This window comes from Trichechus manatus, unplaced genomic scaffold (genome assembly GCF_000243295.1).
Source record: "Trichechus manatus latirostris isolate Lorelei unplaced genomic scaffold, TriManLat1.0 scaffold00207, whole genome shotgun sequence".
In the NCBI taxonomy this organism is placed as follows: domain Eukaryota; kingdom Metazoa; phylum Chordata; class Mammalia; order Sirenia; family Trichechidae; genus Trichechus; species Trichechus manatus.
The window spans coordinates 3,009,933-3,032,944 of NW_004444143.1; the positions used below are offsets into that span (position 1 = coordinate 3,009,933).

Genomic DNA, 23,012 nt, shown 5'->3' on the forward strand with positions numbered 1-23,012 from the left:
CCATCTCCCTCCCCTCCATCTCCCTCCCCTCCATCTCCGTCCCCTATCTCCTTCCTCCATCTCCCTCCCCCATCCCAATATCCTCCTCTCCCACCTCCCACTTATTTCCTCACCTCCTCATTATCCTCCTTGCCTCCCCCCAGCCCCTATCCCTCTTCAGGATACTTCCCTATTCAGGTCCAAAAGAGCAACCCCCCACCCCTTCAACCGAGGTCTGGAAATGCCCAGTTAGGGGATGCATGGTGGTGGAGGGGCAGAGGAGTTGGGTTCGGCCAACTTGGCATTGGGCCTGGGGTTCTCTGAGGGGCTGGGGTAACCCTTCTTGTCTCTGTTTGCAACCTGGTGAAGCAGGCAGGAGACGTACAGGTCAGATCCGTGTCTGGGACCTTCTGCATGGCTCTTGGCTCACACCACCCTCACCCCCTCCCCAGCCCCCTCCAGAATACCCCCTCCCCTGTTCCCCATCCATCCTCCTTGGCTCTCATCTCCCATCCTTCTTCCATCCCTTCCCCCCAGCCCCATCCATTCCCCTCCCAACCCCCAGCTTCTGGCAATTTGATTTTTTTTTTTTAAACTTTGTTAAAAAAAAAAAAAGTTCTCAGCTTTGTGAAAGCATTGTGGGCTGAGGTCCAGGAGGACAGGGGTGGGAAGGAACGTGCATGGCTGGGAGGCAGCACTCTCGCCCTGCAGTGGAAGGCTTGGTCTCTGGACTCAGACAGACCTGGGTTAGAATCCTGACTCTGTGGGGAGTCAGCTGTGTGACCTTAGCCAAACGTCATACCCGTCGGAGCCTCTTCTGGCATCTAACCAATGGCCTGGAGCCCCAGGGCTCTGCAAGGACTCTGAGATGCAGCATGGGTGGCCTTCAGCAGTGCCTGGCACATGGGCCATGCTCCGTCTGCTAGCCAGTGTGGATGTGGCTCTGGCTGAAGCTTGTCACTGGGGCTTCTCACTGGCATGACTGGGGTGGCATCGACCACGGGTCTGCACCAGGGCTCCAGAACACAGATGTGGGACTCTCTGCCCTGTGTCTCTGCCTCCAGATCTTTCTGGGTCTCTCTTGTCTTCTGTCCCCGTCTCCTTGTCCGTCTCTCACTGTCTTTCTTTTTGTTCCCACGACGCTTGTCTCTTGGGACTCTTTGTGGTTCTGCATCTTCATTTCATTCTTGGGGGTTCGGTCTTGGAATATGAAGTTTGGGGTTCTGCATGTTATGGGGGGTGGGGGGAAGCATACTGGGGGTTCTTAAGTGATTCTGGGAGAGGGCTGCCAGAGGTTGAGAAAGGCCCAGAGTTTGGGAGAATCTGGAAGGGTCTGAGATAGAAGTTGGGAATTTGGGATGGGGACTTGGGCTTGGGAGGGTCTAGGGTCAGGACTTGGGGTCTGAGGTGAAGGATCAGCCAGGTAGGGTAGAAAATGAGGTGCACCCTGAGGTGAGGGGGTGCCTGGCATCCAGGCTGAGGACCAGAGTACGGGCAATGGCTGTGGGTTGGGGCATGGGGCTGGGTTGGGGCATGGGGCTGGGCTGGCACTCAGGCCAGCACTGAGCCCTGTGTCCCCACAGTCAGGTGGCTCGGACCAGGAACGCACCAAGAAGAAGCGCCGGGGGGATCGGTACTCAGTGCAGACGTCACTGATCGTGGCCACGCTTAAGAAGATGCTGCCCATTGGCCTGAACATGTGTGCACCCACTGATCAGGAGCTCATCGTGCTGGCCAAGATCCGCTATGCCCTGGTGCCTACCCAGCCCCACTAGGCCCCTGGGACCCTACTGAGTCCCCAGGATCCCACTGAGCCCCCCAGGACACTGGGAGCCCTTCCCTAGGGCTCTACTGAGTCCTCCCCCAGGACCCTCAGGACTCACTGATTCCCCTGGGATGCCCTGAGCCTGCCCCCAGTATGCTGAGGACCCCACTCAGGACACTGCCAGGGCCTCTGGGACCTATGAACCCTAACTGGGACTCCATTGAGGCCCCAGGAATGCCACTAAGACCCCTGGGATCCTATTGACTGTGTAGGAACCCACTGAACTCCCTGGGACCCAAGGACCCTACCCCTAGTACCACACTGAGCCTCAGGATTCCTACTGACACTACCCCCCGCCCCCAACCATGCCAAACCTGCTGGGACTCTGAGGACCCCACCTCAAGATACCACTCACCCCCTGAGACTCCTCTAAGCCTTCCCCCCAGGACCCCAAAAGCCCTTTGGGACCCACTGAGCCCCTCATGATCCCACTGACCCTCCCCAGGACCCTTGGAACTGAACCTCTGGTTCCCCACAGAGCTCTCCAGCTCACCACCTCTCTCCCTCAGGACCTTGCTGACCCCTCCCCTGACTGTTGACTGCACTGAGCCCCCAAGGACTCTGGAATCTTCTGAACCCCCACGGCTCTCAGTAGCCCCCCAGGACACTAATGACCCCCTCCTAATGACCATGCCAAACCCTCTACGATCTCTCAGATCTTCTGGGGATCAACTGATCCCTCCTCTAGATCGCTCTCTGTTTCCTCTGGGATCCCAAGAAGGCCTCCCAGCACCCTTGTATCAGGCTGAAGGAACTACCTGCCCTCCATGCTCCTTTTCAGCCTCTAGGACCCTAGGGAGACCTCCCAGGATCCTGCCCGAGACTCAGAAACCCTCCCTTTAGGACCCTGCCAAGCACCCTGACTACCTACTAACCCCTTTGGGCTCTGAAGACCACTAACACGCATCACAAGGATCCTCTTTCCCAGGACCCCAAAAGCCCCTTCCCTCAGCACCTCAAGCTCCTTCTAGGACCTGTTGAGTCCCGCCAGGATCCCAAAGAGCTCCCCAGGGCCCCACTGACCCCTCATCTTGGTACTTGAGGATCTCCCTTTCCTGGGACTGTAAGGAACTCCCACCCTGATCACCCCTCCTTTGGTCCCTGTGTAACTCTCACCAGTGACTTGGTTGACCTCCTTGATCTCCCAGTGACCTTTGCTGACCTTGTCAACTCCCTTACAACCCCTTCAATCTTCACAAACTCCCTGCTTATCTCCCACTAACTCCCAGACCCACTCTGACCCTGAGAATCCCTCTTTGGCCTTATTTGGCCTTTGATGACATCTTCTTATCACCCCCTACCTCCCAGACCCCCACGAGGCCCCTCAAATCCTCGCTGTCTCTTCAAGGTGCCTCTGTGGCCCTCTGGTCCCCTCTAGGATGCCCCTCTGACCACACCTGGACCGTTTCAGTTTGTCTCAGATCCTCCCCATACAAACCTCCTTCCAGGCCCTGGTGGGCGGGTCTAGAGGGGAAGGGTTGTGCGTCTCGGAGGACGCTGGGTCCTCCAGAGTGACCCCGCCTGGCCATGTCTCCCCAGAAAGACACAGATGAGGAGGTCCGGGAGTATCTACAAAACAACCTTCATCTTCAGGGAAAGGTATGACTCCCTAATGTGCAACCGAAAGGGGCGTGTCGAAATAATAACAGTAACAGCCAGTGTCTGAGCACTTACTATGTACCAGGCATTGAACGAAGGGGCTTAACAAGCACTCGCCCACTGAATCTCCACAATATTGAAAGGGCGGCGGGGCAGCCGGGTAAGCTGCTTTTGCGGGGAGGTGCCTCACGCCGGCCGTCCTTCCTCCCCTCAGGTCGAAGGCTCCCCTTCTCTGCGCTGGCAGATGGCTCTGTACCGGGGTCTCCCGGGCCGCGAAGAGGACGCCGACGAACCCGAGAAAATCGTGCGCAGAGTCCAGGAAGTGTCGGCCGTGCTCTACCATCTGGAGCAAGTGGGTGGAGCCGGAGGATCTTAATGCTGAGTGGCTGAAGCTTGCATTTCTGGGCGGGGCCTGGGGGGGGACTCGAATATGTGGGCGGGGCTTGGGGGCAGAACCTTAATATAGGGGCGGGGTCTGGAGAGGAACTTGGATCTATGGGCGGGGCCTGGGGTGATGAATATTGGGTCTGTGGGCCAGGCCGGAGGGGTGGGACTTGGGTTTGCGGCTGGAGCCTGGGATGGAGCCTTAAGTGTAAGTCAAAACCGAAAATGGATCTGGGGCGGGGCCTGGCGCAGGGCCTTCGGTCTGGGCTTGGGGCCTAGCGGGACACCTTGAATCTGTGGGCAGGGCCTCGGGTTTGGGGCGGGGCCTGGGCAGGGAGCCTGGGCTTGTGGGCGGGGCCTAGGATGGAAACTCCGGTCTGGAGGCGGAGCTTAGGTCAGAACCTTAAGCTGGGTAGTGGAACGAAGGTGTCCCTTTGGCTCTGTGAGTGGGGCCTGAGTTTGGACCTGGGTACAGATAGGCGGTTTCACCTGGGGCGGGAGCAGGGGCGGATTAACCAATTAGCAAGGTACGCACGGGTTTACTTGTGCTTACTTACTACTTACGTCTTTACTGTGGTGAAAAGCAGGTGAAATCGTGCGCTACAGATTAGTAAGTAAGCACAAGGTAGCCCGTGCGTACCTTGCTTATTGGGTAATCCGTCCCTGAATGGGAGTGAGAATCAGACCGGGGCAGGGTCTGGGGACATGACAGACTGTCCCGCCCCTCAGATAGAGCATCCTTACAAGTCCAAGAAGGCTGTGTGGCACAAGCTCTTGTCCAAGCAGCGCCGGCGGGCGGTCGTAGCGTGTTTCCGCATGACCCCCCTGTACAACCTGCCCACGTAAGGCTCCCGCGGAGGAGGGAAGCTGACAGGGTGGGGGAGAAAGGGTGGCGCGGAGGCGGAAGGTTGGAGTGCCTACAGGTTGGGGTCTTGGGGTGTCGCTGGGGGAGGCAGATGCGTGGGAGGCCAGAGCAGGCTTGGAGGGGGTGGGGAGGTCTCAGCGACGCCTCAGACTTTCTGCTGCAGGCACCGGGCATGTAACATGTTCCTGGAGAGCTACAAGGCTGCATGGATCCTGACTGAAGACCACAGTTTTGAGGACCGCATGATAGATGACCTTTCAGTGAGCTGGAGCCTGCCTGGGGGTGTGGGTGGTCTGGATACGGCTAGGGGCTGAGGCCGCCAGGTGGCCACCGCCCTTACATTGAGGTCTATGGAAATGGCAACCTCTGGAGTATATAGCTCTGGCTTGGACAGGGCCAGGGGAGGGGACAGGGTGGGGGAGAAGAGAAAAAGTCCAGCCTAGTAGGGCTGAGGGAGGAGACAGGAGGGGACGCCGGAAATCCCTCCGCAAGCCCCATCCCTCCCCTCAGAAAGCTGGGAAGCCAAAGGAGGAGGAGGAGGAAGAGGTGGAGAAGAAGCCAGACCCCCTGCATCAGCTGGTCCTGCACTTCAGCCGCACGGCCTTGACTGAAAAGAGGTGAAGACCCTTCCCCGGGCCTTAGAGACGTCCCCAGGGTCTCAGGGAAGACACCCACTACCCACCCCACCCCCCAGCAACCTCTCTGTGCCTCAAGAGAGACCCTCTGTGGGGGGGAGCCCCACAGCTGATCCTTTAGTCACTACTGGGACAGGCAGGACAGCCATGTACCATTGTACAGGCTGAGCCCCTCACAAGGGTGTTTCGTCTGAGGAGTCACATCACTGACCATGTAAGCTTACTAGAATTTTCCAACAAAAAGTGTCTTGCTCAAACAAAATCTGTATATTGCCACATTTCCAACAGATGGAGGTGAGGAAGGGGGTAGTTTTTTCTAATTCCCACAAAGGCTTCATGTAAGCTAATGGAAGTCTTGGGAATAAATAATAGTAGTAAGGATGCTGCTGCGGGTGGTGACGACAGATTTAACAAGTGGCTATTATGTGTCAGGCACCATGCTGGCACTTGACATGTGTGTGTTCATTCAGTGTCCACCCTATGAGACAGGTACTATTACTACCTTTTTTGTGAATCAGGAAACTGAGGCATAGGAATTTATTTTTCCCATATAACATGAAGTCAGGAGGTGGACAGTCCAGAGCTGCTGCAGTGGCACAGTGCCACTGGCAGGGACACAGGCTCTTTCTAGCTTTCTGCTCTGCCATTCTAGCTTTTGTCTTCACGGGTATTGCCTCATGGCCACAAGATGGATGCTGCACTTCCAGGCATCATGCCCACCTTCCAGGCAGAAAGACAGGGAAAGGCTTTTTCTTGTCCCTAAGCAAGACCAAAGTCTTTGATCTGAGAGGGGAAGTTCTCCCCAGTGGACTTTTTGCCACCTGCAAAGGAAACCAGGAGGTTGAGTGTTCTGCTTTCCGCCCTCTGGGGGGGAACATAGTGTAGTGGTTGAGAGCACGGACTCTGGAATTAGACTCTCCAGCTCTGAATCCCAGCACTCATGTGCAATCTTTGTGGCCTTGGCCAAGAGGACTCTTTGTACCTCAATTTCCTCATTGGTAAAATGGGGCTAATCGTATACCTACCTAATAGGATTATTGGAGCCCTAGTGTCAGAATGGTTAAGAGCTCAGCTGCTTAACCAAAAGGTCAGCAGTTCGAATCCACCAACCGCTCCTTGGAAACCCTATGGGGCAGTTCTACTCTGTTGTAGAGGGCCTCTATGAGTCGGAATAGACTCAACAGCAATGGGTATGTGTGTAATAGGATTGTTATGAGAATTAGTTTGTTAATATATGTAAAGCATTTAGAACAGGGACTAACACAGGGTAAACACTCCACTCAATAGGGGTTAGTCATTATTATTGTTACTACTGAGAAAGAGAAGGAGAAAGTGGTTGGTCATAGTTGTTGAGTGAGCGCAAAGGTGGCAAGATTGCCGCGGAGGCTCCAGAATTCCTTTACACCACTTTAACAACCAGTAGAAAGAGAGTGCCTCTATCAACAGCTCCAGCAAAACTCCCAGAATGAATTTTATATGCCCGGTGTGAATCACATGACCATCCCTTACTTATTACTGCAGTCAACCAGATGGAAAATGCTGATTGGCTAAGCCTTCCTCACATGCCCACCCTGGCAACGGGGTCAGGGGTCCACCCACCTGAACCACACAGCCTGAGGGTGGGGAGGGGTGGCAGGCCAAAGGAAAACCAGAAGCTGTTGTAAGACGGGGGTCCTGTCCACCGGGTTCTCACAGTCTCCATGTTCCTTCCTCAGCAAACTGGATGAGGATTACCTCTATATGGCATACACGGATATCATGGCAAAGGTGAGGCCAGATTCCCTTCTCCCCAGCTCTAACGCCAGCCCACTGAAAGGCCTGAGGGCGGATTGGGGTCCGTGGCATCACTTCGGAGGGGTGCGGGGGGCACAGACCGCAGTGGGTGACATTGTTAGAGGGAGTGACGCCAAAATGACTGTCTAGGAAGTTTTTGTGCCGTGCTTCAGCAGAAACTTATTATTTGTTATAAAAATATCCTTGTAGTTATGACAACAGAAACATTTTTTGTAAGCCCAGCTTGCATGTATCAATACACCGACAAGGCTGAAACTCTATGCTAATTTACTTTTTGAACCTTCTAATGTGCTCTGGTCAGAGCTGTCATTATTACCCAATTACAATGACGCTTCCAATCACGTGGTTTTGTCGGCACGCGCTACGAACCCGCGCTGTTGTTTTTGCTGCTGGCGGTGTTGTTTATAGTCGCTGATTTTGTCGTTTTCTGGGGTTTTAGCTACAATCTTGTGGTAATTGGCATGGGGGAGAAGTGACACCAACTCTATTGATGCTCCTGATCAGGGTATCTCCTTTGCTTACCGTCGTGTTTAACTTATACCCTATTTCCAGAGCTGCCACCTGGAGGAGGCCGAGGAGGATGTGGGTGCTGAAGAGGTTGAGGTTTCCTTTGAGGTAGGTGGGCTCAGAAGGCCCTGGAGGAAAGGGCTGGGGGACCCTGACCTGGGCGTTGCAATCCACCATTTATTTAGCACGTGTTCACAGAGCAGTGCTCAGGGCCTGGCCTTGTGCTGGGCGATGTGAGGGACACAGCAGTGACAAGTCAGTCCACTGGGTAGACAAACAATGATGGACGGAGTGTATATGGTGGTGGTGGCGGAGGCAGAGGCAGAGAGGCCAGGACTGGGACGGAGAAGTACAGGAAGTTAGAGAAGTCCAGACAAGGTGCCTGAGCCAGCCTGGGGTCAGGGTGTCAAGGGGGGCTTTTCACGGGAGGGCTATCTGAGCCGAAGGATGAAAGGGGGGTGGCAGTTGAAGAAAAGGAAAAAGGTGTTCCAGGGAGGGGGAACAACATGTGCGAAGTCTTGGCCGTGAGAGAGAGCTGGTACACATGAAGTTCATCCACCATTCCTTCATGCAGGCAGTCAGCAAGCACTTGCTTCTGAGATTCTTAACCTTTTTCGTGTCCTTTGGCATCTGTTAAAGCCTTTCTCAGAATCGTGTTTTTAAATGTGTAAAATAAATTCATAGGACTCAGGGAAAACAAGTATATAGAAAAAGTTACTGAAATATTAAAAAAAATAGTGATACAGTAATATATATACTTCTTTATTAATCCATCAAATAACAAGATTTAGCAGTGGCTCCAGTAACTGCTGTCGTTTAGAAGTAGTGATGAACATAAAGGATATTTTGAGACGTCTGTGACGATAAGGTGATATGGGAACATCTGAGATCCTTACTGGTAACAAAGACGCAGATTCTGCTAATATTGTTCTGATTTATGGCCTTGTTCATAATGGAAGGAATTGCTAAACTTCAGTTAGAGGGTGGTAAGCATAGAAATGGAGCCCTGGTGGCTCAGTGGTTAAGAGCTCGGCTGCTAACCAGAAGGGCGGCAGTTGGAATCCACCAGCTTCTCCTTGGAAACCCTACGGGGCAATTCTACTCTGTCCTATAGGGTCCCTGGGAGTCAGAATCAATTAGACAGCCATGGGTTTAAGCATAGAGATGTAAGTGTTTTCCCCATCCAAGTTCACAGACCACCCGCATTCTATCCCGGGTGAAGAGGCCCTGATTTATGGAGCTGTTGCTCCATGCCTGGCCCTGTGCCAGGTGCCAAACGGAGGACTCTAGCCCCAGGGGACGGAAGGATGAGTCGGTTCCCGTGGGAGAGCTGGGTGCAGGAGGGCAGGGGTGCGAGACGGGGCTGTGAGGGGAAAGGCTGGGCCGGCGAGCCTGGGTCACCGCCCACGGGGTCCCTCTTTACCTCAGGAGAAGGAGACGGAGAAGCAGAGGCTGCTGTACCAGCAGGCACGGCTGCACACCCGGGGGGCCGCCGAGATGGTGCTGCAGATGATCAGCGCCTGCAAAGGTGCCCCTGGCACATGCGTTTGCCCTGCCTGGGCACAGCCCACCCTGCCCTCACCAGTCCACCCATTCCCTGTGGACCCAGTGGGCACACTCTCCTGGCCCTGCATGCCGTGGTTTGCACTTGGCCCCTACCCCTTTCACACTTGCCTTGCAATTTCTCTCTCACCCTTCAATTAGCATCACCCCTGCAGGCACTTGCTTGCATGCTCCTCCACCTGGGATGGCTGTTGCCTGGTGGGTGGGGAGCACTGCTTCCAAACTGAATGGACTCTCTTTTGCCCCCCCTCCCCTGCAGGAGAGACGGGCTCCATGGTGTCCTCCACCCTGAAGCTGGGTATCTCCATCCTGAACGGAGGCAACGCAGACGTGCAGCAGGTAACAGAAGCAAAAGGCCTTGGGTGGGGGCTTGGGGTGTGGAAGGTTCCTGAGTGACTCCCAGTTCCCCCTCCCTCCCACCCCCTCTGCAGAAAATGCTTGATTATCTGAAGGACAAGAAGGAAGTTGGCTTCTTCCAGAGTATCCAGGCGCTGATGCAAACGTGCAGGTAGGTTCTGGTGCACCCCTTCTGCTCAAAGCCCGGTTCGTCTAGCTGTGCCCTCCACTCCTGTACCGCTTTCTGCTCCAGTTCTGCTCTCTTGTTCAAGGGACAGAGACGCACTCAGACTAGCCCAAATAACAGGAGCTGCATTGTAAGCATTCACGTGGGCAACGCTGGCCCAAAAGTAAAGATGAGAAGGCAGGAAGGGACAGGAAACCTGGACGAATGGACACGGGGAACCCAAGGTGTAGAAGGAAAGGTGGAGAGTGCTGACACATTGCAGGGATTGCAACCAATGTCACAAAACAATTTGCATATAAATTTTTCAACGAGAAACTAGTTTGCGCTGTAAACTTTCACCTAAGGCACAATAAAATTAAAAAAAAAAAAAAGAATTCCCGAGGAATGATAAGGGAGGCCGAATGTCACAGAAATTTAAGAATGAGAGGTGTTATGGATTCCAGGTGGCTGGAACTGAAAGCCTGTTGAAAACTCCAGGGGAACTCAGCAGCAGGGAATGTGGCTTCTCTCCAATGACCCTTATTAATTTGGCTCTACCACTTTCTGCCTTTTCTTCCTCTTGTCCTCAACCGACTCTCTCTGCCTCTCGGGGTTGTTAGCTGCCATCAAGTTGGCCGTGCGCCGTGGAACAAAACAATCAGAACGTTGTGATCCATAGGGTTTTCACTGGCTGATTTGTGGACATAGATCACCAGGCCTTTCTTCCTAGTTCATCTTAGTCTGGACGCTCCACTGAAACCTCATAGCAACATCATAGCAACATACAAGCCTCCACTGAAAGATGGGTGGTGGCTTTGCATGAGGTGCATTGGCCAGGGATCGAACCCAGGTCTCCTGCATGTAAGTCGAGAATGTTACCACCGAACCGCCACTGCCCCCTGCCCCTCGGTAGCTTTTGCTAATTGATGGTTTCTGCTCCCTCCTTATTTTAGCTGGTACTTGGTTCATCTTGGCCCCACCTTACTTCACAGCCACTACCTCGTCAATTCTGCGAAGTTGATTTCTGCTGCTTCTTGATTCCAGCAGATACACGGTTTACTGTGGCTCCCCAGCTCTCCCGCGGGGGCTGCCGGGCTCTGGAAGAGAGGAGGGCAGAGGCCTCATCACATCATCCCCATCTTTCCTTTCTTCCCCGCAGCGTCCTGGATCTCAATGCCTTTGAGAGGCAGAACAAGGCAGAGGGGCTGGGCATGGTGAACGAGGATGGAACTGGTGAGGCCCTCCCTTGGGCTTCCTTCTCCCGGGACATCCTCCTCCTCCAGGATCCTCACCCACCCACCCACACTGCCCAGAGCTCCCTTCTCCAAGATGCGCCCTCCTCAAGAGCACTCCCTTGCTCCTCCCCCTGCAGCAGTCCCCAGCCCTGCCCCCCCCATTCCTCCAGTGTCCCTCCCCACGGCCCCCCCAGGGGTCCTCCTGCCTGTGTGCCCATCACCTAAGCCCACCCTCCACATGCCTCGAGATTGACGCCCTGGTTGCTTTCTCTCATTAATGTCCTTAATCCGGGTTAATGGAGTCTCCTCTTTGCTGTGTTGTGATGTGTCTAACTTTCTACCCTGATCCCTCACCTCAACCTCTCTACCTCTGCCTTTCTGGTCCCTCTCCTCCGTTTCCCCCACTTCTACCTTTCCTCCTTGCTCATCCGCTTCTTTCTGTCTCCTCATCCATCTGCCTTTCTGCGTGTTGTTCCTGTGTCTTCGTCTCTGACTGTACGATTGCTTTTCTCTCTCTCTGTCTCCTTCTCTTCCTCTTTCTCCCCTCTGTTCTCTCGCTTCCTCCTCCCATCCTGTCGGCTGCCCCAGTCATCAATCGCCAGAACGGTAATTCCCTCAGCCCGCTCCCCTGGCTGCGCTACTGCCGCCCCTTCCCTCCTAATCCCCAACCGCCCACCCTGGGGCTGAGGATCTGGGGCACCCCTTGGGGAGGGGTAACTCTACACTGGGTGCACCATGTGATTGGAAAGTCTGAGGTCAGGGAGTCCAATTTCGGGCCCCAGATTAGCCACTAACAACCCATGGGACGATAAACGAGTCTCTTACTTTCCCTAAGCCTCAGTTTCCCCGTCTGTAAAGCGGAAGCTAGAGAAGAGCACCAAGATCCCTTTCCAGCTGGATGATCTCGGACTTCCACCCCCAGATTAACAGTCCCAGGGTGGGGTGACCCCCAACTCCCAGCTCCCTGCTGTCTGCCGCCAAGACCCAAGATTGATCCATTTAGGGGTTCCCATCCACCAACCGGATTGGATGCTTCCAGCGTCCACTCTGATTGGTGTGTGTGCCTCTCTGCGCCTGCTCCGGTTGACCCATTCACTGTCTAGCCTTCCCTCTACCTCCCCTGTAGCCCACCTGATTGGCTTCTTTCAGATGCCTATTCTGATTGGTCCATGTTGATTACGCCATCCTCTCTGCTTCTCCCGGATTGGCTGCTTTCGAGGCATCTGGGCCAATTAGCTGGCGTCAATCCCCTTCGCTCAGCCCAGCCTGGCCACCTGCTAAGCGCCTTTGTGTGAAAATGACCCCCACCCTCGTAATCCATTAACCACTGGTGCCCTGGAGGGAGGCTGAGGGGGATACCCGCTGCCTGAAGGTCTGCTGGGTGGACACATCCTAGATGGCACACAAGTGGTAACATCAAAGGGACACTGGTGTCGTTGAAAGACACTTGAGGCCTCAGCTTCATGAATCAGGGCCCCCTGAGGTCTCCATCTGCTGATGTCATGGGCTCCGAGGTCGGGACCTCTGGTGTAATGGATGCCCGGGACCCTCACAGTGTCTTTGAAGCGGCGGCTGCCTCTCCCAGAACCCTCCATGCTTTTGTGCATGCGCGTGCAGTGTGCATGGGCCATGCGCACGTGTGAGCTGTGTCCTGCCCATCTAACCCCTCCCGGCCCTGCCCCCTTCCGTCCCCCAGGAGAGAAGGTCATGGCAGACGATGAATTCACCCAAGACCTGTTCCGATTCCTGCAGTTGCTCTGCGAGGGACACAACAATGGTGAGGGGTGGGGCAGCGGGGTGGGGAGGAGGGCAGGGTTTGGGGTGGGTCTGGAAGGGCCGCTTGAGTTCATCTCCAGTCCCTCTCCTCCCCTTATCACTGATGACCTCACACCCACGAGGCCTTGACCTTCATCCTCCACAGGCCATCAAACCTGTCCACCCTCCTGCCCAAACCTCTCCAATTTCCCGAATCCAGGCACTTCGTTTCACTTTTACCTCCCCTGTCCTCATTCATTGGGCCCTGGTGGCGCAGTAGTTAAGAGCTCGCTGCTAACCAAAATATCAGCAGTTCGAATTCACCGGCCTCTCCCTGGAAACCCTATGGGGCAGTTCTACTCTGTGCTATGGGGTCACAGTGAGTCATATTTGACTCAAGAGCAACGAGTTTCGTTTTGGTTTTTGGTCCTCATCCAAAGGAGCCCTGGTAGTTCAATGGCTAAGTCTTCGGCTACTAACTGGAAGGTTGGTGATGTGAACCCACCAGCTGCTCTGCAGGAGAAAGATGTGGCAGTCTGCTTCCATAAAGATCACAGCCTTGGAAACCCTATGGGGCAGCTCTGCTCTGTCTTATAGGGTCACAATGAGTTGGAATGCTTCCACAGCAATGGGTTTGGTTTGGTTTTGGGTGCCTCTGGCTCAGGCCATAGAGACCTAGTGGTGCAGTGGTTAAGAGCTCAGCTGCTAACCAAAAGGATGGCAGTTGGAATCCCCAGCCACTCCTTGGAAACCCTATGGGGCAGTTCTGCTCTGTCCTGTAGGGTTGCTATGAGTGGGAATTGACTCGATGGCATCGAGTTTGGTTTGGTTTTGGTTGGTCCTCATTCAGGCCAGACCAATTCCCCAAAAGCAATCAGCCAAAACCCAATTTGGCACATGACCAATTTGCCGAAACTCAATTTGCCCAAGTGGCCAGTTTGCCATGTGCTATCTTCCCAGGAGCATTCGCAGCGGCTGCCATTATGTGTGGAGGATGTCCATCCTTTGAGTCTGTAGAGGGGAGACGTTACGTGGTGTTTTTCAACGAATCTGCTAGAATCACTCATTTGTGTTGCTTGTGAAACATTTGGCCAGGAGGAAGGTCTGCAGATTCTTTCCTCACTTAAGCAAGCGTTTCCACAATCTTTGTTCTGCTTCAGCCAGTTTAGCAAGCTCAAGGATGACATAGCAAGTTAATTAAACACACGGTTGGCGAGAAAATACAACCTCCTGAGGCAAACACAGTTTAAAACATTAAAGGAACAGTCAAAATTCTATACAGGACACATTCTGACAAATGCCATTTCCTGTGAGAAACATACAGTCTCAAGGTTGTGGTTATAGCCCTTAGCAGGTGATTATAAAACCACACACCACCCAGAAGCTCACCTTCGTGACAAGAATCAAAGTAATTGCAAATCTCACTTCCATAGACTCTTGGCCCCACTTGGCTAATGCTCTTTGAGGTAACTGACTGTAAATGTCTTCCATCTTTGCCCTCTTCTTTTCAACAAAAGGATAAAGCAAGATCCATTGCTTTGTAGGCTCAGAAGCTCTCGTGTCTACAACCAGCTTTCCCTTCAAGGTTTATGAGATACTTTTGTGCCTTGGGAGTCGAGTTTTCTTCTTTTAATTCAGTCTCTGGGGGTTATGACGGTTTTAGTTCCTGGGTCTATGACGTTTTGAAAGGGAGAATGTTCTTGTGGGTGGGTTTCTCTCTTCCAACACATTTGCAATCCAGTCCCCTGCCTAAATTCACGGATTTATTCACTGGCCTAATCAAATAAATATTTGAAAAGTCTTTCAAATCTCAAAGGCCTTGTACTTCTTGAGTATTCACTGCCGCTGAAACCAGACAGGAGCTGGGTTGACTGGGTCCACGTTTGAGCTTCGTTTGTTTTGTTTTTTGGCAAGGTGTCCCTTTAGGTGTTGCTGTGTGTGTCCATTAAACCAAAGCACCAAACCCACTGCTGTCGAGTCGATTCCGACTCATAGCAATCCTATAGGACAGAGTAGAACTGTCCCATAGAGTTCCCAAGGAACACCTGGTGGATTTGAACTGCTGACCTTTTGGTTAGCAGATGTAGCTCTTAACCACTGCGCCACCAGGGTTTCCATTTAGGTATATAGCCCAATTTAAATCAACAAAAATAAAGAAGATAGAAAACTGAGTTGGTGGGAAAGCCTGGCCATTTGCTTATAAAGTCTTGAGTATTTGAGTATACCCTTCGTCTGTGATGTGAAACCAGCAGAGCAGGCATTGGAGTGAGCCAGCCTGATATAGCGATTGTGAAGTGGGCTATGGGGAGGTCAGATGGGAAGAAAAACTTGGAGAAAACAAACAAACCAAAACCCCCTTAAAGGCTGTTAAATCCATCCTGGGCAGCAGGACATTGCTGTAAACACCCGAAGGACTTAATTGAAGCCCGTTTTTGTCTCCTTGGTAATTTGTTGCATTGGTCATTTGGCAAATTGGTCAAAAGAGATGGTTCTCAAATGTGTGTGCACCTCAGAGTCACCTGACGGTTTCCAAATTCTGAGGTGGACCCCAGTAATTTGCACTTCTAACAAGTTCCCGGGAAATGCTGATGCTGCTGGTCTGGGGACCCACTTTGAGAACCACTGCTCTAAGTACAGCTCTTACCTCTACACTCTCTTTAAGGCCTTGTAAGAACAGCCAGTGCTTATGGGGAGCCTTGGTGGTGCAGTGGTCAGGAGCTTGGCTGCTAGCTGTAAAGGGTGGCAGTTCAAATCCACCAGCTGCTCCTTGGAAATCCTATGTGGTTTGGCTTTTGGTAATGCTCGTTGAGTGCTTACGTACCAGGTGCTGTCCTAAATTCTTTATGCATGCTAAAGCGTTAAATAATTTGCCTGAGATCATACAGTTGGGAAGTGGTGCAGCCAACTCCTAGTGATCTTTAGGTCTCAGCTCAGACGTCCCCTCCTCCAGGGAGCCTTCTTTGATCACCCAGGCTGGGGCAGGCATCTCCTCTGGGCTCCTCCAGCCTCCTGGCGTCCCTTCATCACAACCCTGATCGTTCTGCTCAGTATACCCCACTACCACCCCTGCTACCCACGAACAGCATTTATCTTTTTTATTAGTGTTCTGGAACTTCTCAGTCAAACACTAAAATAGAGGGAATGGCCTAGTAAACCCCCAAGTACCCATCACTCAGCTTCAACAGTTACCAGCTTTCTGCCGTACAACAGTGTTTTTCAAATAGTGGGAAGCCACCCACCAGCGGGTGGTGAAATCAGTTAACCTCAGCGGTTCTCATCCTAATTGCTCACTGGCTCCCCTGGGGAGCTTTAGAAGATCTGAATCCCAGATTTCACCCCCCAGTGATTCTAATTTATTTGGTCTGGGGTGCGACCTAAGCATTGGGATTTTGAAAAGCCCCCAGGTGATTCTAATGTGCAGCCAAGGTTGAAAGATTGAGAATTACTAATTTAGTGGGTTGTGATCACAATTCTTTTGGAATTAACTAATTTGAAAAAAAAAAGAAACACATTGCCACTGAGTGGATTCCAACTCATAGGGAACCTGTAGGACAGAGTAAAGCTGCCCCACAGGGTTTCCAAGGAGTGCCTGGTGGGTTCGAACTGCCGACTTTTCGGTTAGCAGCCTGAGCTCTTAACCACTGCACCACCAGGGTTTCCGTTTCAGGTATATATAGATATCATTTTAGGTTAAACATGTGTATTTAGTCTCAATGTAAGATTGAAAAATTACTGCACCAGAATATAAGCTTCATGAGGGCAGGAACTTTGTTTTCTTTCGCTGCTAAATCCCCAGGGCCTGGAACAGTGCCTAGAACATAGTAAGTACATTTGTTGGAGCAAAGAGTAAGTGAGCAAGCTCCATGTCCTGCTACCATGTAGTATGTGCTCAATAAATACTTGTCAGATAAATGAGCAAATAAATGACTGATCTTCATTTCCCCCTGGTTTCTTGTAGGTGCACGATAAATATTTGTTGTGGGGGGGAATGAATGAATAAATGACTGACCACCCCATCTGGCACGTAGTAGGCCCTCAATAAGTATTTATTAGATAAATGAATAAATAGACCTCTATCTTCGTCTGACACATAGTACATACTTGATAGTTATCAAATAAACGGATGATTATATGCCTTCTGGCATACAGTTGTTAGGTTCCCTTGAGGCAGTGCCAGCTCACAGGGACTATGTACAACAGAACGAAGCACTGCCTGGTCCTGTGCCATCCTCACAATTGTTGTTGCTGCATTGTTGCAGCCACTGTGTCAATCCATCTCCTTGAGGGTCTTCCTCTTTTTCACTGCCCTTCTACTTTACCAAGCATGATGTCCTCCTCCAGGGATTGGTCATACAGTAGGCACGCAATGAACACTTACTGCATAAATGAATGACCCATTGCCCGTCTCCCCTAGCGCACGGGAGGTGCTCAGTGAATGAATGACTTTCCATCTCCCTAGATTTCCAAAACTACCTACGGACGCAGACCGGGAACACGACCACCATCAACATCATCATCTGCACGGTGGACTATCTCTTGAGGCTGCAGGTGTGGGTGTGGGGCCGCCCAGGGGTCAGTGTACCTGGTTGTGAGTGCCCGTGGGCGGGGGCTGCAGGGCCTTGGTGGGCCCCAGCACCCCCTCACATTCCTGCCCGCCCCCCCAGGAGTCCATCAGCGACTTCTACTGGTATTACTCGGGCAAGGATGTCATAGAGGAGCAGGGCAAGAGGAACTTTTCCAAGGCCATGTCGGTGGCTAAACAGGTGTTCAATAGCCTCACGGAGTACATCCAGGTGGGCACCGCTCGCCAGGGCAGGTGGGGCAGCCCAGCGTCCCGTGCCCTGCCTGGCGCTCACGCAGCCCTCTGCCCGCCAGGGCCCCTGCACAGGGAACCAGCAGAGCCTGGCGCATAGCCGCCTCTGGGACGCCGTGGTGGGATTCCTGCACGTGTTCGCCCACATGATGATGAAGCTCGCTCAGGTTCGCAGCCCTCTATTCTTTACCACCGGCTTCTGGGCACGCCCCAATCGGGCCGGTTCCAAGTCTTGCCCCATTGGTCAGTTTCTCACCCACGGGTGCTCCTCGCATGTTCCAGATTGGTTCTCTCCCCGTAGCCAAATCCATCTTCCCTCTGGATTGGCTCTCTGGCATGACCCCTCCTTTTCCTCTGCCACCACCAATCAGTTGGTTTCCCATCCACACTTCCATTGGTCTGATAGCTGGGCCCCGCCCCCTCTGGCCCAGGTCTCCTCTATGATTGGCTGGTGTGCTTTTCTGTCTAGTGGGGTCATCTCAGATTCAGACAGCCTTGGGGGTGGCGTGGGATAGGCTTATAGATCAGGTCCTAGGGCTTAAGGAGTGTTTTGCTTCTTTGTCCTGCCTGTGGGAGATGACACCTATCATACGTATCCATGATGTAAGGTCCCTGTCGAGTACCATCCCGCATCTCTAGAATCTTTGTGCTTCACTCTGCTCTACACCCACCCCCATGCGTTCGTGTCAATGTCTCATATACACTTCATCTGTTTGCTCTGCATTTGTCTCCCCACATTGATAAATGTATTCAAAGCCACCATATACAGCTGGGCAGGCTGTGCACTGCACAAGGGCACCACATCTGTGGGGACATCATCCACATCCTTTGTTGTTAGGGTCTTTGGGATCGATTTTCGACCGATAGCGACCCCATGTGACAGAGTAGAAATGCCGCATAGGGTTTTGCCAGGTTTTTCTCCCGCGGGGCCTCTGGGTGGGCTCCTACTGCCAACCTTTCTAAGCAGTCCTAACGGTTGCGCCACTAGGGCTTCTTATTCACATCCTAAACCGAAAACCAAACCCGTTACCATCGAGTTGATTCCGACTCCTAGTGACCCTATAGGACAGAGTGGAACTACCCCCATGGGGTTTCCAAGGAGCAGCTGGTGGATTCGAACTGCTGACCTTTGGATTAGCAGCCCAGCTCTTAACCACTGCACTACCAGGGCTTCAGACACATCCTAGACATCATCAATATCAGTTTTCCAGCAGATGGCAGTAAAGTATTCTGTGTGTTGTAATCTCCCAACGGAAAGTTTTTTGAGGAAGAGGCAGGTTTTTTTCTAATTTACCCAAAGGTAGTGGTTAAGAGCGCGGCTGCTGACCAGAAGGTCTGTAGTTCAAATCCACAGCCGCCCCTTGGAAAGCCCAGGAGGCTGTTTCACTCCGGCCTACAGGTTTGCTAGGAGTTGGAATCAGCTTCATGGCAATGGGCATCACAGGGGCTGGCAGAAACCCTGTCTGGTGCCTCTAACTTTTTGAAAGGGTTAGAACTTAGAATGCAATTCCTCAGTGTTAGTGCAGTCAAGGATGCGCTGTTCGTGAAATCTTAAAATTCTGGAAAATGTTGGTGTTGTAGGGTAGATTTCCAAATCCCATGGTGTTCATCCATCAGCCAGGGCCTAAGTCTAGGTTGCCGGGCCAGAAACCCAAGCAGAATGGTGGCTTAAAGCCGGGGAAGGGAGAGGAATTTATCAGTTCACATCACATATGTGATGTCGGGGAAACGCCTCTCTGCATCTCTGGTCTGTATGTACGTTGGCTTCTTCTCATGCAGCTCTCGCTAGTGCTGGGAAGATGGTTCCCACGCCTAGACTTTCTGCCACCACCTTAGCCTTTCCAGACGGGAGAGAATTCTCTTCTGAGAGCTTTGGCATAAGTCCTGTAGCTCTCTCTGGGTTGAGTGGGTCACACGCCCATCCCTGAACCAATCCCTGTAGCCAGGGAGAGGAAGCTCTGGTTGTCTGGACTTGGTCATACCCATCACTAGAGCCAGAAAGTTGGGGTGAGCCTTATATTCTCTAAGAGTGGCATTGGGGTGCCCATTTGAAAATTGAGGGATTGTTCAGAGAAGGGGGGAATGGATCATGAGCAGGCACAAACCACAGGCACCCCCCTGTCTTAGGCTCTTGAGATGTTGGAATGTTGGAGTCTTAGACTGCAGAGCTTTGGAACTGTGGAAGTGTGTTAGGATTAGAACAAGGAACTCCTCGAACCAGCATTGTGGTGAAAAGGAACCTCATATCCCATTTGTCTGGTATTACCCCCACTCTTCATTTTATTAGGTGGGACCACATGACGCTACAATTTTGTGCGTCAAAAATGGCTGAATGGCGGCAATTTTATGTGACTCCAGCTAATACAAATAGGGGGCCATGAGTCAGAAATTTGAGGCTTCCGAGGACCCTACATGAGGCACTGTGGGAGGGGAGGCCATGGCCCCCACATCGCCCCCGACTGCCTTACCAGAAAGCACATGACTCCTCCAGCCTTCCTCCTGAACCCAGAGTCCCATTTTTTCCATCACATATTCATTCAACAAACTTATGTCAAACATCTGCCGTGGGCCAGAGGCAGCGCTGGGCTCTCACCCATTCCCAGATTTGTCTCTGTCCCCGAGATTTGTCTCTCTCTGTCTCTGTCTCTTTCTGCCCCAAGTGTCTGCTCTATAAGCCCCATGCTTCTCCCAGTCCTTCTCGTCTGCCAGCCCCTTGCCACCACACATCACCCATTAGGCCTGCTTCCTCTGAAGTGCCAACCCCACCCCCACCCCCCATCTTGTCTCTCTGCTCCCTCCCCTGCTTCCAAGGAACATGTTTGTACTCCGGTCCCCTCGGAGGTAAGAGGGGGGAGAGAGGGGCTCTCAGGCCCTGCTGGGTGGATAAGGAGGGGCAGGAGCAGCTGGGGTGGGGGAGGCCTCTCTGCAGAGACTAGCCCTCACATAGCTGGGGTGTGGGGTCTTCAGGACTCAAGCCAGATCGAGCTGTTGAAGGAGCTGCTGGATCTACAGAAGGACATGGTGGTGATGTTGCTGTCGCTACTGGAAGGTAAACACCCAGCAGGTGGGGGCAGGGGTGGGTACCAAGGCGGAGACAAGCCCAAACATAATTCTTTGAGACCCAGGAGACCCTCACCCTCAACAACCTTTCTGATATTATTCAGGGTCAATGGGTTGATGAAGAAGTTGGAATAATAAGCTCAGCAAACACTTATTGGGCGCTTATGTGCCAGGCCCTGAATGTACATGTATTAATTTATTGACTCCACAGAGAAATCATAATGTTGGGTGGCCTGGATACTCTATTTATCAACTTAATATTTCTTTGGAGCCCTGGTGGCACAGTGGTTAAGCATTTGGCTGCTAACCAAAAAGTTTGCAGTTCAAATCCATCAGCCGCTCCTTGGAAACCCTGTAGGGCAGTTCTACTCTGTCCTATAGGGTCGCTCTGAGCTGGAATCAACTTGACAGCAATGGGTTTGGGTTGGGTTAATATTTATTTATTTGCTAAATGTATTAGTTTGCTTTCGCTACATAACAAACCTCCCCAAAACTTAGTGACTTAAACAACTATACTTGGTTATTTCTCATGATTCTATGGGTCCACTGGGCAGTTCTTCTACTGGCAGCATTCATCCGGGCTTAGCTGGGCTGGAAGGTCCAAGATGGACTCATATATCTGAGGCTATGGTGCTGGCTGTTGGTTGGGGTGCCTCAGTTCTCCTCATGATCTCTCCAGCAGGATAGCCTGGACTTCCTTACATGGAGGTTTAGGTCCCCAAGAGAGCAGATGCAGAAGCCACCAGGCTTCTTAAGGGCTTGTGCCAGGGCTGGTACATTGTTGCTTCCACCACATTGTATTGGATGAAGGGAGTCATGAGACCAGCTCTCGTTCAAGAAAAAAAATCCATTGCCGTTGAGTCGATTCTGACTCATGGCGACCCTGTAGGACAGAGTAGACCTGCCCCATGGGGTTTCCAAGGAGTAGCTGGTAGATTTGAACTGTCAACCTTTTGGTTGGCAGCCGGGTCTTCACCACTATGCCACCAGGGCTCCATCAGCTTCAAGAGAAGGGGAAATAAATTATCCCTTTTGATAGGAGAGCTGGCCCGTGCATACAGAGAGGGGAGGAATGGTTAGATGCCATCTTTGGAGACAACTCATCACCCTAAACTTGTGTTGCATTAGATTTTATTTATTCTGAATAGATAAGATTTTAGCATGTTCAAAATTCAAAATAGGACAGTCTCCTTTCCCCCTCCCCATTCTCCAGACATCAGTTCCCTCCCCCTGGAGGGAATTAGTGCTTACCAGTTTCTCGGGTATCCTTCCAGAGTCTATGTCTATACAAGCAAATCTATACACACATGTGTTTTTTTTTGTAAATTTCCTACAAACAAAGGGTAAAATATGATACGTATTTTTCTACACTCTGGTTTTTGTTGTTACTGTTTTTACTAATAAAACAAAGACTTTTTTTCCTACAGAGGTTCATAAAGCGTGTCCTCATCCTTTTACATGGCTGCATAGTACTCCACTGTGTAGGGATACAGTAATTCATTTAACTAGCCCCTTGCTGATAGACATTCATTTTTAAAAAATTTTTTTCTATCATAATGCTGAAACAAATAATCTTCATATTCCAATTTAAAAAAAACTAGTCATTAGCCTTAAAAATTAGAAATTTCCCTTTAAACATCTGGATGTCCAGCTTTTCTTGCAAATTTGGGAGATTTGGTGACCCTTGGCCCACATCCCCACACAGCAAAAATCAGCCGGACTGGATTAGATAACTGTATTGTATGGATGTTAAAGCTCCTGATTTTGATAACTGTACTGTGGTCAGACAAGAGAATGTCCATGCCTCTTAGGAAATATACATTGAAAGGGGCCTCTTGTCTGCACTTAGTCTCAAATGGTTCAGGAAAAAAAAGAAATATATATATATATACACATATATACATACATAAGGAGAGATATAGAGAGAGATTTATGAAGCAGATGGAGTGAATATGGAATATATGAAATTTCCTCACACTATTCCTGCAACTTTGACATAAATTTGGAGTTATATTAAAATTAAAAGGCACAAAGATAAGCTGGAGCCAAGCGTCAGCCACCGCTTTTAGAGGGGATGTGGTATCCCACTTTGCCACAGTCTCCACCCCTCCCTGCTGTCTAACCTTTGGCCTGCCTCACTCATCCATGTACATGCCTGGCCTCAGTGGACTAGCGAAGGGCTTAGGTATACAAGCTCTGAAGTCATGTGGCCCAGAGCTGATAGTCCCCCGCACCATTACTGGCTAAGTAACCTTAGTGTGTAACTTTCGCTGAGTCTCAGTTTCCTTATCTGTAAAAGCGGATAGTCACACACTTCCCTAAAGGTTGTCGTGAGATCGTGCCAGGGCAGCGCTTGGCATGGCACCTGGCACCTGTGTCAGCTTAATCATCCTTCTCCTTATTGATAATCTCCCCCAGTTCGTGGGAGAGGTGGGCAGAGGTAGGATCCTCCAGGTCCACACATGATGCTGGCGAAGAGCAGGAAGTGAGGAAAGC

At 51.7% G+C, this 23,012-nt stretch overlaps 1 protein-coding gene across 1 annotated transcript in view; it reads left to right on the top strand.

Moving 5' to 3' along the window:
• Positions 1-23,012, top strand: part of RYR1 (ryanodine receptor 1) — a 131,783-nt gene that overhangs the window by 81,513 nt on the left and 27,258 nt on the right. Inside the window, exons 71-89 of the mRNA XM_023742308.1 lie at positions 352-366; positions 1,563-1,733; positions 3,344-3,403; positions 3,618-3,759; positions 4,521-4,629; positions 4,816-4,912; positions 5,163-5,269; positions 7,003-7,054; positions 7,634-7,696; positions 9,017-9,116; positions 9,411-9,490; positions 9,583-9,659; positions 10,813-10,886; positions 11,477-11,494; positions 12,585-12,665; positions 17,103-17,191; positions 17,308-17,436; positions 17,519-17,623; positions 20,424-20,505. Of these exons, the coding sequence (XP_023598076.1) occupies positions 352-366; positions 1,563-1,733; positions 3,344-3,403; positions 3,618-3,759; positions 4,521-4,629; positions 4,816-4,912; positions 5,163-5,269; positions 7,003-7,054; positions 7,634-7,696; positions 9,017-9,116; positions 9,411-9,490; positions 9,583-9,659; positions 10,813-10,886; positions 11,477-11,494; positions 12,585-12,665; positions 17,103-17,191; positions 17,308-17,436; positions 17,519-17,623; positions 20,424-20,505 (1,651 nt within the window). The remainder of the gene's footprint in view (positions 1-351; positions 367-1,562; positions 1,734-3,343; positions 3,404-3,617; positions 3,760-4,520; positions 4,630-4,815; positions 4,913-5,162; positions 5,270-7,002; positions 7,055-7,633; positions 7,697-9,016; positions 9,117-9,410; positions 9,491-9,582; positions 9,660-10,812; positions 10,887-11,476; positions 11,495-12,584; positions 12,666-17,102; positions 17,192-17,307; positions 17,437-17,518; positions 17,624-20,423; positions 20,506-23,012) is intronic.